Raw genomic sequence first — 15,897 nt, 5'->3', positions numbered from 1 at the left:
ATACGTAATTGCGTGAATCTTTGGTGGAAGCCCTCCCATTGGGAGGATGGACGTTTCTCGTTAAACAGCCGATAGCCGTGTACATCTTAGCCCAAACGATGATAATGGAGTAGATGCCAAAATTACTTAATGTGAACACATTTGCTCCAATTTGGCAACTGCGAACGCTGAGACAGACACGTCCAGTGTAATACCTCTCCGTGGCGTCATCGTCACTCGGAGAGGTAAAAATCGTGGCAATTTAATTAAAAGATTGTTCGATATTTTTTCACTTCATTTAAGTTATAGAGACGTAAAAGTACCATCATTTTTAAAACGGCAATTTACCGGGTAAATGACTGTTATATTACTCATAAGAATTTTGGGAAAAATAAAAATATTGTTCCGTCGGTAATGTATGGTAATTTCTTTTCAACTGTATATAGTCTATTAACCCACTCGCCCCTAATTTAGGTGCTTCGAACAGCTCAAACTAATAGAAAATGATGAGAAACTGTATTCCAAGTTAAAATAGGAAAATTATTATAGTCTCTGGCAGTCTTAGTACACTTAGTTTTACTCAAAAAGGTTTTGACTCAGAGCGCCAAAATTCGGAATTTGTTGGGTAATGTACCGCAGAAGCTTATCGGAAAGTTACCATTGTAAAATTATGGTTTGATATTAACAAGAAGCGATATCTAGTTTACTAGGGAGAAGGTATAAATACACCACACTTCTAGCTTTACCTCCAGTCAAAACGTAGGTCCGGAGTTAATTCCTGCCTCTAAATTACAACCAGCATCTCATTGGTTCTTGAAAACTCACGTCAGCACCAAGCGAATGACGAAAATTACGTATTTTCCGATTATGGAGAGGCGAAATAGTCCGGCCTCCTTTTACGTCCCACCTGAAATTTTGAAAGGAGGACTAGGACTATGGCACGTGAATACTTAGGCATCTTACCTTTTCTCCTTAGTAAACTAGATATCGCTTCTTGGTTTTACTCAAAAAGGTTGTGACTCAGAGCGCCAAAATTTGGATTTTATTATTTAATGTACCGCAGTAAGTTTTTGGAAAGCTACCATTGTAAAAATTTTGAAGTTGCAAAAGAATGTACGTTAGTGCTATTGTAAGAGTTTATAGAAGTTATACTGACTTCGGATAGACCTTAAACAAGTTCCAGCTCTCGTAAGTATTAGCGAAGAAATTGAATTGGTCAAAGAATTCACCCGGTTATATTGCGGTGACCCTCAAAATTTCGTTTAATTTGATGTACAGCTGTATCGAAGCCGATTTGTAGGAAAGCGTATAGGACAAATATTTTCTTTATAGAACGGTTTGTTGGGATGGGAACGCGGTTACGGTGGCTAGAATGTAAGATTTATTTTCAGACAGAAAACGCACTATGTGTAAAGGCTGGGTTGCTGTTATTTATTTTTAGTTTTTGTTGAAAACATCTCCAGACTCTTCAAATCCTTCAATGTGTATCTAGTTGTAGTATGTTTTCATCCACGAGTGTGAAAAACATACTGGCTTTTACGATTATGATCTGTGAGTGTGTATGTTTGTGGTTTGTCTGTGGAGGCTGGATAGACGAAAGTACCTTTTTAACTAGGTGTGGTAAGACTATAATGTACCCCAGCCGTTGGGTCATCTCGAATATTACCTTAGTGAATTAGAAAACACGAATACTGAACTACATTAGCACATACGAAATTAAGACGCCCTCCCCACCAAACCACACCAAGCTAATACGTCAATTTTTTACGTGACTTGTTAGTTCTACAGAAAACATGTCAGACGAAAATTATACCAAATATTTACAGGAGTGGCTCAATCAATAGAGAAACATTTGGACATATTCTCAACACCTAGTAGTGTGCATTGCTCAAGAACGACCACTTTCGTCTATTTCAAATAAAACAAGGCAATACTACTCTTTATAACATCGAAAGCAGCCTCCACTAATACAAGTTTTCAATAATTGAATAATTTAACCAGAGTTGGTTTAAAATTACTTTTTTTACCCCAATCACAATTGAAACCGCGCACACTAAAATTTAGGGAAATCGTTTCGGTAGACGTTGATCAATAATAGGTTACACGTCTTGACCAAGACAGAGAAGTCAAAGTAAATAAAAGCGTGCAAACCAAATACGCGAGAGAGCGTGCAAACGACACATTGCCACCTGTATTAAATCAATTAGAAGGGGACGCTGTGAGGCCGGGGATAATGCTACTAGCAACATGTAACGACCGAATGGCGAATTGAAACTGTACCGCAAGTAAACATAAAGTTTGCCAAACATGTAACCCCGAGAGAGACCCATTATTAACAATAAAGAAACATCTGGACCGATTCTCACAGACTCACTGCTACGAGCCCAATACTCAGTCGTCAACTCAATCCTTCGACATTGCTGGCACTTTCCAATCGGACTTACAGTTACAGATTATCGAAAAAACTAACTTTTAGCACGATAAAAAATTCCCCTGAAATAATTCTTTAGAAGAATAGTTTTTTCACAACTGAGAAGCCATGAGTTGTGAGAATGTTTTTAGGATGAATTTGACCAAAGTTAATAACAGCGACAATCTCTTCTTCAAATACAAGTAATAAAAGTTAATTTATTCATATAATAAATAAATCCATGTATAGTTTTCATCTTCTCGTATTAGATAGCCCTGAAGCTGTTTACAAAATTAACTATTTATTCTTTTCAGGGCGGCAAACTGCGTAAGTGTTCCCATTTTAGTATGTGAGGTAATGTAGAAATCACTCTAATTTTATGATCGAAATATTGAAATATAATATCTGTCTTTTAGGAGCTTCTATTTCTAGACTCACTTGCGCAATTGTTCAAGTTAATGGATGAGTTTTACCTCAAATTCTTTAACGTTAAGTAAGGAGTTGATAGTAACTTTTGATAGCGGAAAATAACACAAGGGATGTGCTTAATTGTGCTGATAACATAATTGTTTACGTTTCAAATGTTCAGATTGGAATACAATCCTATTCCGTATGGAGAATTAACAACAAATGGAACGTCCATCGTACAAATTCAGGTAAAAACACACGATGAATTTCATAATTACAGCACGATCATGTGTAGAGATGTAACTCGGTGATTTAAAGTCCGTAAATTATCGGTAATTTACACAATACCGACAAAACTATCGATATTTTACCAAATGTCCCGTAATTTACCTATTTGTATCTTACCGTAATTTTACAATGATAATTTAGTGGGTAAATTATTGTTTTTAAAAATGCCGGTCATATCATATCTCTAGGCATTGGTAAGAGGATTTTATTTGCTTACTTCAGAACATGTTGTTTGTACTATTTCCCGTGGAGCTTTCAGACATTGCAAAGGGCAATTTCTGGTACTACACACCAGTGCTGTGGACTTCAGAGCTCGTGTTAATGACTGGGCCACCGGCTGAAGTTGAAAAATATTCCATGTCTTTTTTGACCATCGACAGTACGGTACGATATTGTTTTCACATTTATTTCTTTGTAATGAAAGGGTGGAAAGTATCCTCGTAGAAGTTCGCAAATACCTTGAAGAGATAAAATGAATTTTCCAGGTTTCTTATCTGCTTGTTTCGTGCATCGTCGTTCTACCGCTGCTTTCGAAGCTTTCCGAATTTGTTACAAACAGGGGTCAAGGAAGACGTCAAGAGCAAACATCCATTCTTCGGAGTGTCAAAAACCACTTCAATTTCACATGGGATTTCGTTTGCATATTTTTCTTCGAGCGTAAGTACTTAACTAAAGTGACATTTGACTTTCTCCCTGGGATATAATCCAATTGGACTTTCTCTTGTGGGTATTTCCCCAATTGTATAATTTCAAATTATATTCCAGCCTTTATTCGGGTTCCGAAATGCATTTCATGGAGGATCACAATCGGTTCGTGGCTGATTGCTATTTTAATCATTTCAATATTCATGGGATCCGCCTTGAAAACGGAACTGTCCTCAACCGAACACGTCTTGATCGACAGTCTGGAAAGTTTCAGCAAATACACCAAAGCAAAAATACGATTTAGCCCTACCGACAACGCCGCCGGCTTTTTTACGGAATGGGTAAGTTATGTTTATTATAGGGTCAAAATTTCCTTATTTGGTAATTATGTTGTTCTATTAGGAAAAGTCCATCGTGGAAAACGAACCCCAATTGTCCCTGGCTTCGAGAGTTGAATATCTTGATGTAGATGAAGCCTTACAAGTTGAAAACTATTTGGATGCGTATTTGGGAAGAACTGGAGTTTTTATCCCACAGTTTTACATCGAAAATGTTATGTCAATTCTTCTTGAAGGTGACCCTGATCTCAGAAAATTGGTTTTCTACTTCAACGCGAAGCGAATCAAAAATCTGCTGTTCGTCATTCCCGTCAGTAGCGAAGCCAAAAGGTGCCCTGAATATATTGAGCAACTTACACTTGGGTAAGGAATAAAAGAAAGATTTTGTCTTGATTGCACGGCATTCATTGATGAGCAATTACAACTTGTCCTTTAAATCTTTCATTTTAGAACGATGGTGGCCACCGAGACCAAATTCACGGACTACTTGTTTATGAAAAACCATTTCTACATTTCGAGAATTGTTTGGAAAAAACCACTGAAAAGTCTTTCAGCAATGTCAATCAACGAAACATACGGAACATTCTTGCTGTTCCTCTACGGTTTGGGAATTGCCACAGCAACCTTAATTTCCGAATTTGTAATCAAGCTAGCCTATAGCTTCAACGGAACACGATTTTGAAGTCCGTGTTATTACTACTAAATCACTTATCGTTATTGTTTAATTTTGCTTTATTACCGGAAGCAACTGGGAAATGAAAAATATGGTTTAACATATCTAATACTAATAGCAAAAAACAACACCATAGCTTTGTACTCTTTTCACAATAACATTAACACCACGAAACTACACAAAGTATCATGAAAACAGGCCAACGTGTAGCCAAGTATAATAACTTCATTTTCAATTCCACAGAAGACATGTCCGGCGGCAATTATAGCAAATATTTACAGGCGTGGCTCAATCAATAGAGAAACATGTCGACATATTCTCACTTACTCGCGTTCATTACTCAAAAATAACCTCTTTCGTCTAAAGCAAAAAACCCAGGGAACATCTCTCTTTACAACATTGAAAGTCGCTTCTACAAATATAAGTAATTTAATAATTGAATAAATTCGACAGAGTTGTTTATTCCTAAAGTTGCTTTAAATTTGCTCTTTTCTCTGGACTGGAAACTGCGAGGTAATTTAAAATCACTAGAATTCAGAAATCAAAATATTAAAGTGTGAAAAAAAATATCAAACAAGAACTTCAATCTCAAGATTCACCAACGAAGGCGGTTTACCTTAAAGTATTTAACATAAAGTAATGTAAATACTGATTTTGAATAATTGACTTTGCATGCAGCGTGTAGTATATTCTCTGTTTTTAGAATGTTCGTTTCATTCGAAACTAGTTACATGAATTTCTTGTTTTTGAGTTAATTTTTAAGTACACGGCTTATAATGTTTGCTAAATTTTATTAATCTTCGGCATTCAATAAATGATTTACTAGAAAATTAATCTTGTCTCAAAACAGTTTTTGCCGACGTGAAGTAAAAGTTTTATATGAGAAAAGTTGCAGCAAAACATTTCCTCTTCCCAATAAAAGGGAACGCAATAAGGGAGCTAATGCAACTTAGAACATGAAACTTTCGCGAAATAATCATAAATAGAAGGCTAACAAGAAAGAAAAGTAATAAACTTCATTGTTAATTGCGCAGAAAACATGCCAGAGGACAATTAGACCAAATTTACGGCTGTGGTCCTATCCAGTTGTTACAGGTTTTTATCTACGAGTGTGAAAGACATACCGGCTTTTACGATTATGATCTGTGAGTGTGTACCCCAACCGTTGGGCCACCTCGAATATTACCTAGGACTGTTCACGAGCTCGAGCCAGCTCGGGCTCGTGACGGGCAAGCCGAGCCGAGCCGACACTTTGGCGGCTCGATTAATTAACGACAGAGCTTTTTTAAGGTCGAGCCGAGCCGACAGGCATCGAGCCACTACGACTCGCGAGCCGGCTAGCGAGCTTAGTCACTGAAATAGTGCTTTCCTTTTAGTCCTTCTTTCCACCAATAGCGTTCCGTTTTATTTTTACAAGAAATAAAGCGTGGCAAAATTTGCTTTCTCTCGCCTCTAACCGTGAGCATATAACGATTTCTTCACTTTTTACCGAGCGGGTTTTACTGAACCACTACATTCCAAAACATGGGATAGCATTTCGAGTCGTTATCAATTCTTAAGTTGGTAGTAGCAATTTTTGTTAAACATATATATGTTAACCGAGCCAGCTCGGCTCGTCTCGATCATTTTCGAGCCGAGCCGAGCCAAGACCCAGCTCAGCTCGAGTCGAGCCACCGTTTTTAAGACTCGAGCCGAGCCGAACTTTTAGAAAGCATAGAACAGTCCTTAGCGAGTTAGAAAACACGAATACTGTACTGCATTAGCACACACGAAAATCAATACGCCCTCCCCACCAAACCACACCTAGCTAATACGTACATTTTTTAGGTAACTTGTTAATTTCACAGAAAACATGTCAGACGGCAATTATACCAAACATTTACAGGCGTAGCTCAATCAATAGAGAAACATTTGAATATATTCTCAACATCTAGTCGCGTGCATTGCTCAATAACAACCTCTTTCGTCTATTTCAAATAAAAGAAGGCAATAATACTCATTTTTAACATCGAAAGTCGCTTATTCAATAATACAAGTTTTCAATAATTCAATAATTTAATCAGAGTTTTTTATTCCTGAAATTGGTTTAAAATTACTTTTTTTTTACCCTAATCACATTTGAAAACGCGCACACTTAAATTTAGAGAAATCGTTTCGGTAGTCGTGGGTCAAACATAGGTTATATGTTTTGACTAAGACAGAGAAGTCAGGGTAAATAAAAGCGTGACAAGGTATTACCATGAGAAAGCATGCAAAAGACACTTCTCCACCTGTACATGTATTAAATCCATTAGAAGGGGACGCTGTAAGGCCGGGGATAATGCTACATAATATTAACAATAAACAAACATCCGGACCGATTCTCACTGCTTCGAGCCCAATACTTAGTCGTCAAATCATTCCTTAGACACTGCCGGCACTTTCCGATCGGACTTACGCTTACATATTATAAAAAAACTAACCTTTAACGCGTAAAACAAATTCACCGGAAATACTTCTTTAAAAGAATAGTTTTTTTCACAACTGAGAAGCCATGAATTGTGAAAATCTTTTTAGGATGAATTTGACCAAAGTTTATAACAGCGAAAATCTCTTCTTCAAATACAAGTAATAGAAGTTAATAGGTAAATATATGAAGTAGGAGGAGCTCATTGAAAAATATAACAAATCGTCACGAGTGACGTTTCTAATCTTGAGAAATGACGCTCGCGCTCAAATTCGTAAGATCAAGGAAAGAATGCGCGTGAGGAAATTTGTTTTCAAGCTATAAGATAGAGTGAAAAGCATTTTTTCTCACGCGCATTCTATATCCAGACTCACGTCACATGCATAATCGCGCGCAACTTTGATGACGATTTCTTATTTTTCAACAGTTCAGCAAGACCAAATACTTTATATAATCACCTATTGATTCAAATAATAAATAAAGACATGTATAGTTTTCAGCTTCTCGTGTTAGAAATCCCTGAAGCTGTTACAATTTTAACTATTTATACTTTACAGGGCGGCAAACTGCGTAAGTGTTCCCATTGCAGTATGCGAGGTAATGTAAAAATCACTCAAATTTTATGACAGAACGTGTTATTTGTACTATTTCCCGTGGAGTTTTCGGAAATTGGGAAGGAAGATTTTTGGTACTATTCACCGGTGTACTTGACGTCAGAGCTTGTGTTAAAGACTGGGCCACCGGCAGAAGTTGAAAAATATTCCATGTCATTCTTAACCATCGACAGTGCGGTACGATATTGTTTTCACATTTGTTTCTTTGTAATGAAAGGGTGGAAAGTATCCTCGTATAAGTTCGAGAATACTTTGAAAAGATAAAAATGAATTTTCCAGGTTTCTTATCTGCTTGTTTCGTGCATCGTCGTTCTACCGCTGCTGGCGAAGCTTTCCGAATTTGTTACAAACAAGGGTCAGGGAAGACGTCAAGAACAAACATCTATTAGTCGAAGCGTTCAAAACCATTTCAATTTCTCATGGGATTTCACTTGCATATTTTTCTTCGAGCGTAAGTACTTAACTTTGACTTTCTCCCAGGGATATAATCCAATTGGACTTTCTCCTGTGGGTATTTCCCAAATTGCATAATTTCAAATTATATTCCAGCCCTGATTCGGGTTCCGAAATGCATTTCATGGAGGATCACAATCGGTTCGTGGCTGATTGCAATTTTAATAATTTCAATATTCATGGGATCCGCCTTGAAAACGGAACTGTACTCAACCGAACACGTCTTGATCGACAGTCTAGAATGTTTCAGTAAATACACCAAAGCTAAAATACGATTTAGCCCTACCGACAACGCCGCCGGCTTTTTTAGGGAATGGGTAAGTTATGTTTTTTAGGGTCAAAATTTCCTTATTTGGTAATTATGTTGTGTTATTAGGAAAAGTCCATCGTGGAAAAGGAACCCCAATTGTCCCTGGCTTCGAGAGTTGAATATTTTCCTGTAGAAGACGCCTTACAATTTGAAAACTATTTGGATGCGTATTTGGGAAGAACAGGAGTTTTTATCCCTCAGTTTTACATCGAAAATGTTATGCCAATTCTTCTTGAAGCCGACGCTGATGTCAGAAAATTGGTTTTCTACTTCAACGCAAAGCGAATCAAAAATCTGCTCCTCGCCTTTCCTGTCAGTAGCGAAGCGAAAAAGTGCCCTGAATATATTGAGCAAATGACTCTTGGGTAAGAATTAAAGAACTTGGTTTTGATTGCCTGGCATTCCTTGATGAGCAAGTACAACTTTTCCTGTTAATCTTTCGTCTAAGGGGGATGGTGACCACTGAGACCAAATTCTCGGACTACTTGTTTTTCAAGAACAAGTTCTACATTTCGAGAGTTGCTTGGAAAAAACCACTGTAAAGCCTTTCAGCAATGTCAGTCAACGAAACATACGGAACATTCTTGCTGTTCCTCTACGGTTTGGGAATTGCCACAGTAACCTTAATTTCTGAAGTTATAATCAAACTAGCCTATAACTTCAACGGAACACGTTTTTGAAGTCCGTGTTATTACTTCTAAGTCTCTTTCGTTATTGTTTAATTTTTGGTTTATGTCCGGAAACAACTGGGCAATGAAAAATATGGTTTAACATTTCTAATACTAATAGCAAAATCAACACCAAAGTTTTGTACTCTTTATGACTATACACAATAAAATTAACACCAATGATGAAACAGTCACACAAAAATCCATCTTTTTACTTCGATCACATTAAAATCTCCTGCACCGATGCAACTTATTCAGCTACTAATATCAGAATCATATAGTACTTGTCTTCGAGAGAAGTGTACACGTACAGAAAGTTTTAGTTTATGATACAGACTTATGCCGACGCATAATTTTCGTATCTCATAAATTTCTAACATGAATTTATGGCCAGAAGCGTTAGAAACAGAAAGAATTCGGTAAAACACCCAATAATTGTAATATCCCAGTGCCTTAAGACCATTCTAAAAATAACGTCAGTAAATACTTGCATTTGCTTTCAAAATTCACCTCGATTTCTTTGAATGTTGATAAAGGGGAGCGGTATTGAAAGCATTAAATCGTATTGACGACGGGTGAGAGGAATTTTAAAGGGAGAGTATACATATATCTTAACCTTTCTATCATAATTCCCTTTCTTTTAACGAACGAAAAATATCACCTCACCACAATTCTCTCCCTTTCACTTTCCCTTCAATAACGAACGAAAAATTTTATACTGCCAAAGGCGGTTCTCTTTCACTACGCCAATGCCAACAACAACAACAACAGGGCAGGTCAAACTAAGAGCCTCATCGTAGATGTCATCATACGATGTGGCTAAAAAAAAAACGCGAAGTCAAATTTCAATGTCTATTGCATTGTGGCAGAAGTGAGATGAGACTAGAAGTGAAGGGCTCTAGCATTGATAGTAGATCCTGGCACTAGTGAACAAATTTGAGGATTTTATGCCGCTTCCCACGCGCTAAAACTAGAGAGAAAAAAATTGGTCGAGTTCCAAAAACATTTCCTACCCCCTTCCCCTCAACCTAAAGCGGCGGAACATGGACCCGGCTCCTTGAATCTAGTTCGGCCGTCTACAGCTACGAGCATCTCACGTTTTGGAGGAAAAATTCAGAAACCGCCACCAGAGGGCCAACCGTTGGTGTGTTATCAAGAATATTCACTTTCGCCGAGTGAAGAATTTGGTTAGCTCAGTACTTCTGGTCTCATCTCACTTCTGATTGTGGCTATACAACTAAATGTGAGTTCCACTTCCACGATAAGTAGCTTGATGTTGAAAATTATAAAATTAACCTATTATTTTAGGTAAGTAATGTACTTATTATTTTATGCACTTTTTCTTAATATTACGATCAAAAAATTGTTGACTGATAAATTAATCATGATCAAGAAAACATTTTAACGTGAAATTATTTTGAATATTATAAGTTATACGTGGGACGGTGGGAGGGGCATTGAACATAACTTTACCGCTAGTATTAAGTCAATAAAAGGAAACGCAGCAAGGGGGATAGAGTGACATTGAAAATAGAAACTGCACGAACTAACATAAACAAGCTGCCCCAGCAGAAAGGACACTCGTGCGGGATATGTAAGATAATTAAAAAGTGAAAAAATAGGGGCTAAAAAAGCGAGCATGAGGTGACAATTTCTTTACTAGACGCCATACCTTCAGTTCTGAGCGAAATAAATATTATCTTAACAGTAGAACTCGCAGCAGACAGCGTAACTCTTTAGAAGGAAAGTTATTCTCTAGCTACTAGCACCATGCCCAAACAACCGCGCGCCTCGGAGCCGGAGTCTTTATCCTCTTGCACCATCGCTGGCTTGGGAGGAGGCGGAGTCTATTTATCCTTTTTTGTCTCTTCAACTAGAGTTCGTTCTGGTGGAGTCACCAAATAAGTGTTTACTTAAAAAACTCGAAATCGGAATGATAGGGATGAAAAGCCCCAAACACACGGTTTTCCTGTCGCCATGCATTGCCAAAGCTATGCTAGAGAGACCTTGAAAAACCGGGACCAATACCTCGTGCGAGGGGGGGATTCTCCCCCGCACGAGTTAAAAGGTTAATCAATATATAGCAAAGTAAAATAACTTAATTTTTATTTTATCCGTGGGAGGGGCAGTGAATATAACTTTAGCGGTTCTATGAAGTCAATAAAAGGGAACGTAGTACGGGTGATAGAGCGACATAGACCACAGAAACTGCACGAACTATCATAAAAATAGGCCAACATATAACAGAGCAAAGTAACTTTATTATTAATTCCATAGAAAACACGTCAAACGGCAATTGTACCAAATAGTTACAGGCGTGGCTCAATCAATAGAGAAACATTTGGACAAACTCTCATTTATTCGCGTGCATTGCTCAATAATAACCTCTTTCGTCTGTTGCAAATAAAACAAGGCACAAATTCTCCTTACAACATCGAAAGTCGCCTCCACTAATACAAGTTTTCAATAATTGAATAATTAAGACAAAGTTGTTAATTCCTGAAGTTGGTTTAAATTTACTTTCATTTTTAGCCCAATCACATTTGAAACCTCGCACACTAAAATTTAGAGAAATCGTTTCGGTAGACGTCGGTGAAAAATAGGTTACACGTTTTGACCAAGACAGAGAAGCAAAGGTAAATAAAAGCGTGCACACCAAATACGCGAGAGAGCGTGCAAACGACACTTTGCCACCTGTATTAAATCAATTAAAAGGGAACGCAGTGAGGGGGATAACGCTACTAGCAACACGTAACGACCGAATTGAAACTGTACCACAATGTTTGAAAAAGTTCGTGCGCGATACGCAGTCGTCAACTCATTCCTCTGACACTGCTGGCACTTTCCGATCGGACTTACACTTACAAATTTTCAAAACACTAATTTTTAACGCTAAAAAAAATTGCCCTGAAATAATTCTTAAGAAGAATAGTATTTTTTTCACAACTGAGAAGCCATGAATTGTGAGAATGTTTTTAGGATGAATTTGACCAAAGTTCACAACAGCGACAATCTCTTCTTCAAATATAAGTAATTAATCTTACTCGGTACAGTTATTCTTGTTTCAAAATTTTTTTTTCAGAGCAGCGGAATGCTTAAGTGTTCCCGTTGCTGTATGCCAGGTAATGCAAAAATCACTCAAATTTACTGATCAACATATTGAAATATAATGCCTGTCTTTTAGGAGCTTCTGTCTCTAGAGTCCCTTGAGCAATTGTTCAAGTTAATGGATGAGTTTTATCTCAAAATCTTTAACGTTAAGTAAGGAGTTGATACTAACTTTTAATAGCTGAAAATACCACAAATGATGTGTTAAATTGTGCAGTTAAAATAATGTTTTACGTTTCAAATGTTCAGATTGGAATACAATCCTATTCCTTATGAGGATTTAACAACAAATGGAACCTCCATCGCAAAAATTCAGGTAAAAACTTCAATTAAAACCACTCATTAGCACGATAAATTTCATAATTATAGCTTGATCATGGGTAGAGATGTAGATTGTTATTTACCGAAATACCACCTAAACTAACGCTTAAATTGGTAATTGACCGGATAATTACCGTTTTTAGCTAGGTGTAGTTATATAACCAGACCTAGTTCTTGCGCTGATGTATTGTACGTGTGTGTGGGGGGTTTTTGTGAGTTTACCCCGGGTACGCAAAAAACAAGAGTGGTTAAAAACCGATTAAGAAAATATCCACTACCACCTTGGAGCTCGTAATGTGAAGGAACTGCGAAACGAAGTACATCAGCGCTATATGGTAAGTGTTAACAGCAGTTTTCCGACTTCGGATGGACGTAAAACAACTTTGTCGGAACACTTCTTAAGAAAAGATCCTCTTCGGTCTCAACGAAGCATTAGGAAAGAAACCATATTGGCATTGTCAAAGAATTCACCCGGTTAGATTGCGACAACCCTCAAGTTTATTTTTAATTTGATGGACAGCTGTATCGAATATTCGAAATATTTTCTTTATAGATCGGTTTGTTCGGTGGGTATGCGGGCGGAATGGGGAATGCGGGCACGGTATCTAGAATGAGATATTCATTTGCAGGCGGAAAGGGCACTATGTGTAAAGTCTGGGTTGCTGTTATTTTTTTATAGTTAGTTGTCTTGAAAACATCTCCTGCCCTTCAATGTGTAATTGAATATCAAGAATAAATATACCACAAGAAGGCATAAAACCACGAGATTTTAGGCTTCCGCTCTTGCGCCGGTGTTAGTGGACAAGAAAGCCCCACCCCTTTTGTGTCCATATTGCTTTGCGATTTCCCATTAGATCCCGTGGGGATAGGTCATACAGACGCGAATGACGTAATCCGACTAGAGATAAAAAACCTCGAGGAAAATAAACAGAAAATGGAGGCTGCCCGCGGTGCTGAAACGGAACGCTTTGTTTTCAATTGCCATTAACAAGTTAGTTACAGATTTTGAATATGTCTCTACGTAAAAATCGTTCTATAATTATTGCCAAATTGAATCAATTGTACTATATTTATGATTTATTGAGTTCCAAAAACTAACACGCGAGCACCAAACTCTTTTTTATGCCTTCTTATGGTATATTTCTTCTTGATATATCTAGATTTATAGGTTTTTATCTACTAGTGTGAAAGACAAACTGGCTTTTACGATTATGATCTCGAACATAACCTTTGCGAGTTAGAAAACATGAATACTGTACTAAATTAGCACATACGAAACTAATACGCCCTCCCCACCCCAACCACACCTAGCTGATATGTAAATTATTTTTACGTGACTTGTTAAAAGCCACGGAAATTTCCCATCTCTAAGGATCGGTAAGAGGATTTTAATTGGTTACTTCAGAACACGCTGTTTGTACTATTACCCGTGGAGCTTTCGGACATTGCGAAGGACAATTTTTGGTACTATACGCCAGTGTTCTTGACATCAGAGCTCTTGTTAATGACTGGGCCACCGGCTGAAGTTGAAAAATATTCCATGTCATTCTTGAACATCGACAATACGGTACAACATTATTTACACTTTTGTTTTATATTTTATTTCAGGGTAGCAAAAATCCTCCTTGAAGTTCGCGAATACTTTCAAAAGATAAAATAAATATTTCAGGTTTCATATCTCCTTCTTTCGTGCGTCGTCGTTCTACCGATGCTGGCGAAGCTTTCCGAATTTGTTACAAACAGGGGTCAGGAAAGCCGTCAAGTGCAAACATCGATTCGTCGGAGTGTTCTAAGCCATTTCAATATAACATGGGATTTTGTTTCCATATTTTTCTTCGAGCGTAAGTACTTAACCTTATGACTTTCTCCACATTATCTTTTCCTAATTGCAAAATTTCCAAAAGATAATCTCAAATTATATTCCAGCCTTTATTAGGGTTCCGAAATCCATATCATGGAGGATCACAATCGGCTCGTGGCTAATTGCTATTTTAATCATATCAATATTCATGGGATCCGAATTGAAAACGGAAATGTACTCAACCGATCACGTCTTGATCGACAGTCTAGAAAGTTTCAGCAAATACACCAAAGCAAAAATTCGATTTAGCCATACCAACAACGCCGGTAGCTTTTTTAGAGAATGGGTAAGTTATGTTTTTTTGTGGTTAAAACGGTCTCTTTTCGTATAATTATGGTGTTTTATCAGGAAAAGTCCGTCGTGGAAAATGAGCCCCAATTGTCCCTGGCTTCAAGAGTTGAATATTCCTATTTAGAAGACACCTTTGACGCTAAAAATTATTTGGATGCGTATTTGGGAAGAACTGGAGTTTTTATTCCACAGTTTTACATCGAAAATCTTATGTCAGTTCTTCTTGAAAACGACGCTGATCTCAGAAAATTAGTCTTTTACTTCAACGCAAAGCCAATCAAAAATCTGTTATTCGTCTTTCCAATCAGTAGCGAAGCGAAAAGTTGCCCTGAATATATTGAGCAACTTACACTTGGGTAAGGAATACAAGAAAGTCTTGCACGACATTCATTGATGAGCATTTACAACTTGTCCTTTAATCTTTCATTTTAGAACGCTGGTGGCCACCGAGACTAAATTCACGGATTACTTGTTTATGAAAAACCATTTCTACATTTCGAGAATTGTTTGGAAAAAACCACTGAAAAGTCTTTCAGCAATGTCAATCAACGAAACGTACGGAACATTCGTGTTGCTCGTCTACGGTTTGGGAATTGCCACAGTAACCTTCATCACTGAAGTTATTATCAAATTTGCCTCAAGTTACGGGTGTACACGTTTTTAGTTAATACCCTCGTTAATGTTGCTAAATCTCTTAAGGTTATCTTTACTCCACGACTATTACCATAACAACTGCGTTAATAATTGTTTAACATGTCTAATACCATACAGTAAAAAATCAAAATTCATTGCTTCTACTCTTTAAAATTAAACACAAATAAATCAACACTAATGTTGTAGATTATTCAAGAAACAGCTAGACGTAAAATCATTTTATACAGACTGGGAGGATGCATACCATTTACCAAAGGAGGCCTGGCTTTAGACTCCACCGGTGAGTCAGGCCTCCTCGCGTAACACCCGAAGCCTGACCTCCATGCGTAAATGGTATGAATCCTCCTAGTCAGTAAACTATGTATATTTTCTACTGATTCCGGTGTAAATGTGTAGACATTTATATAGGGGAGGGGTGAAATCTTTATTT

At 37.4% G+C, this 15,897-nt stretch overlaps 2 protein-coding genes across 2 annotated transcripts in view; one reads left to right on the top strand and one right to left on the bottom strand.

The window, feature by feature from the left end:
* LOC149618757 (glutamate receptor ionotropic, NMDA 2B-like) overlaps positions 1-15,897 on the bottom strand; it is a 522,592-nt gene that overhangs the window by 280,645 nt on the left and 226,050 nt on the right. The gene's annotated exons all lie outside the window — the stretch shown is intronic.
* LOC149618763 (uncharacterized) lies at positions 11,437-15,594 on the top strand. Its single transcript, XM_089855781.1, has 9 exons — positions 11,437-11,868; positions 11,948-12,354; positions 12,417-12,493; positions 12,590-12,656; positions 14,067-14,228; positions 14,331-14,502; positions 14,588-14,808; positions 14,871-15,169; positions 15,246-15,594. The coding sequence occupies exons 3-9, from the start codon at positions 12,459-12,461 to the stop codon at positions 15,475-15,477; spliced, it is 1,188 nt and encodes a 395-aa protein (XP_089711907.1). The 5' UTR covers positions 11,437-11,868; positions 11,948-12,354; positions 12,417-12,458; the 3' UTR covers positions 15,478-15,594.

The sequence above is a fragment of the Phalangium opilio genome, unplaced genomic scaffold, assembly GCF_054372755.1.
Source record: "Phalangium opilio isolate 3A_F unplaced genomic scaffold, DU_Popi_V2 ptg000209l_1, whole genome shotgun sequence".
In the NCBI taxonomy this organism is placed as follows: domain Eukaryota; kingdom Metazoa; phylum Arthropoda; class Arachnida; order Opiliones; family Phalangiidae; genus Phalangium; species Phalangium opilio.
Note: the sequence above shows the minus strand (reverse complement) of the source record. Positions and strands in the feature narration are given on the sequence as shown.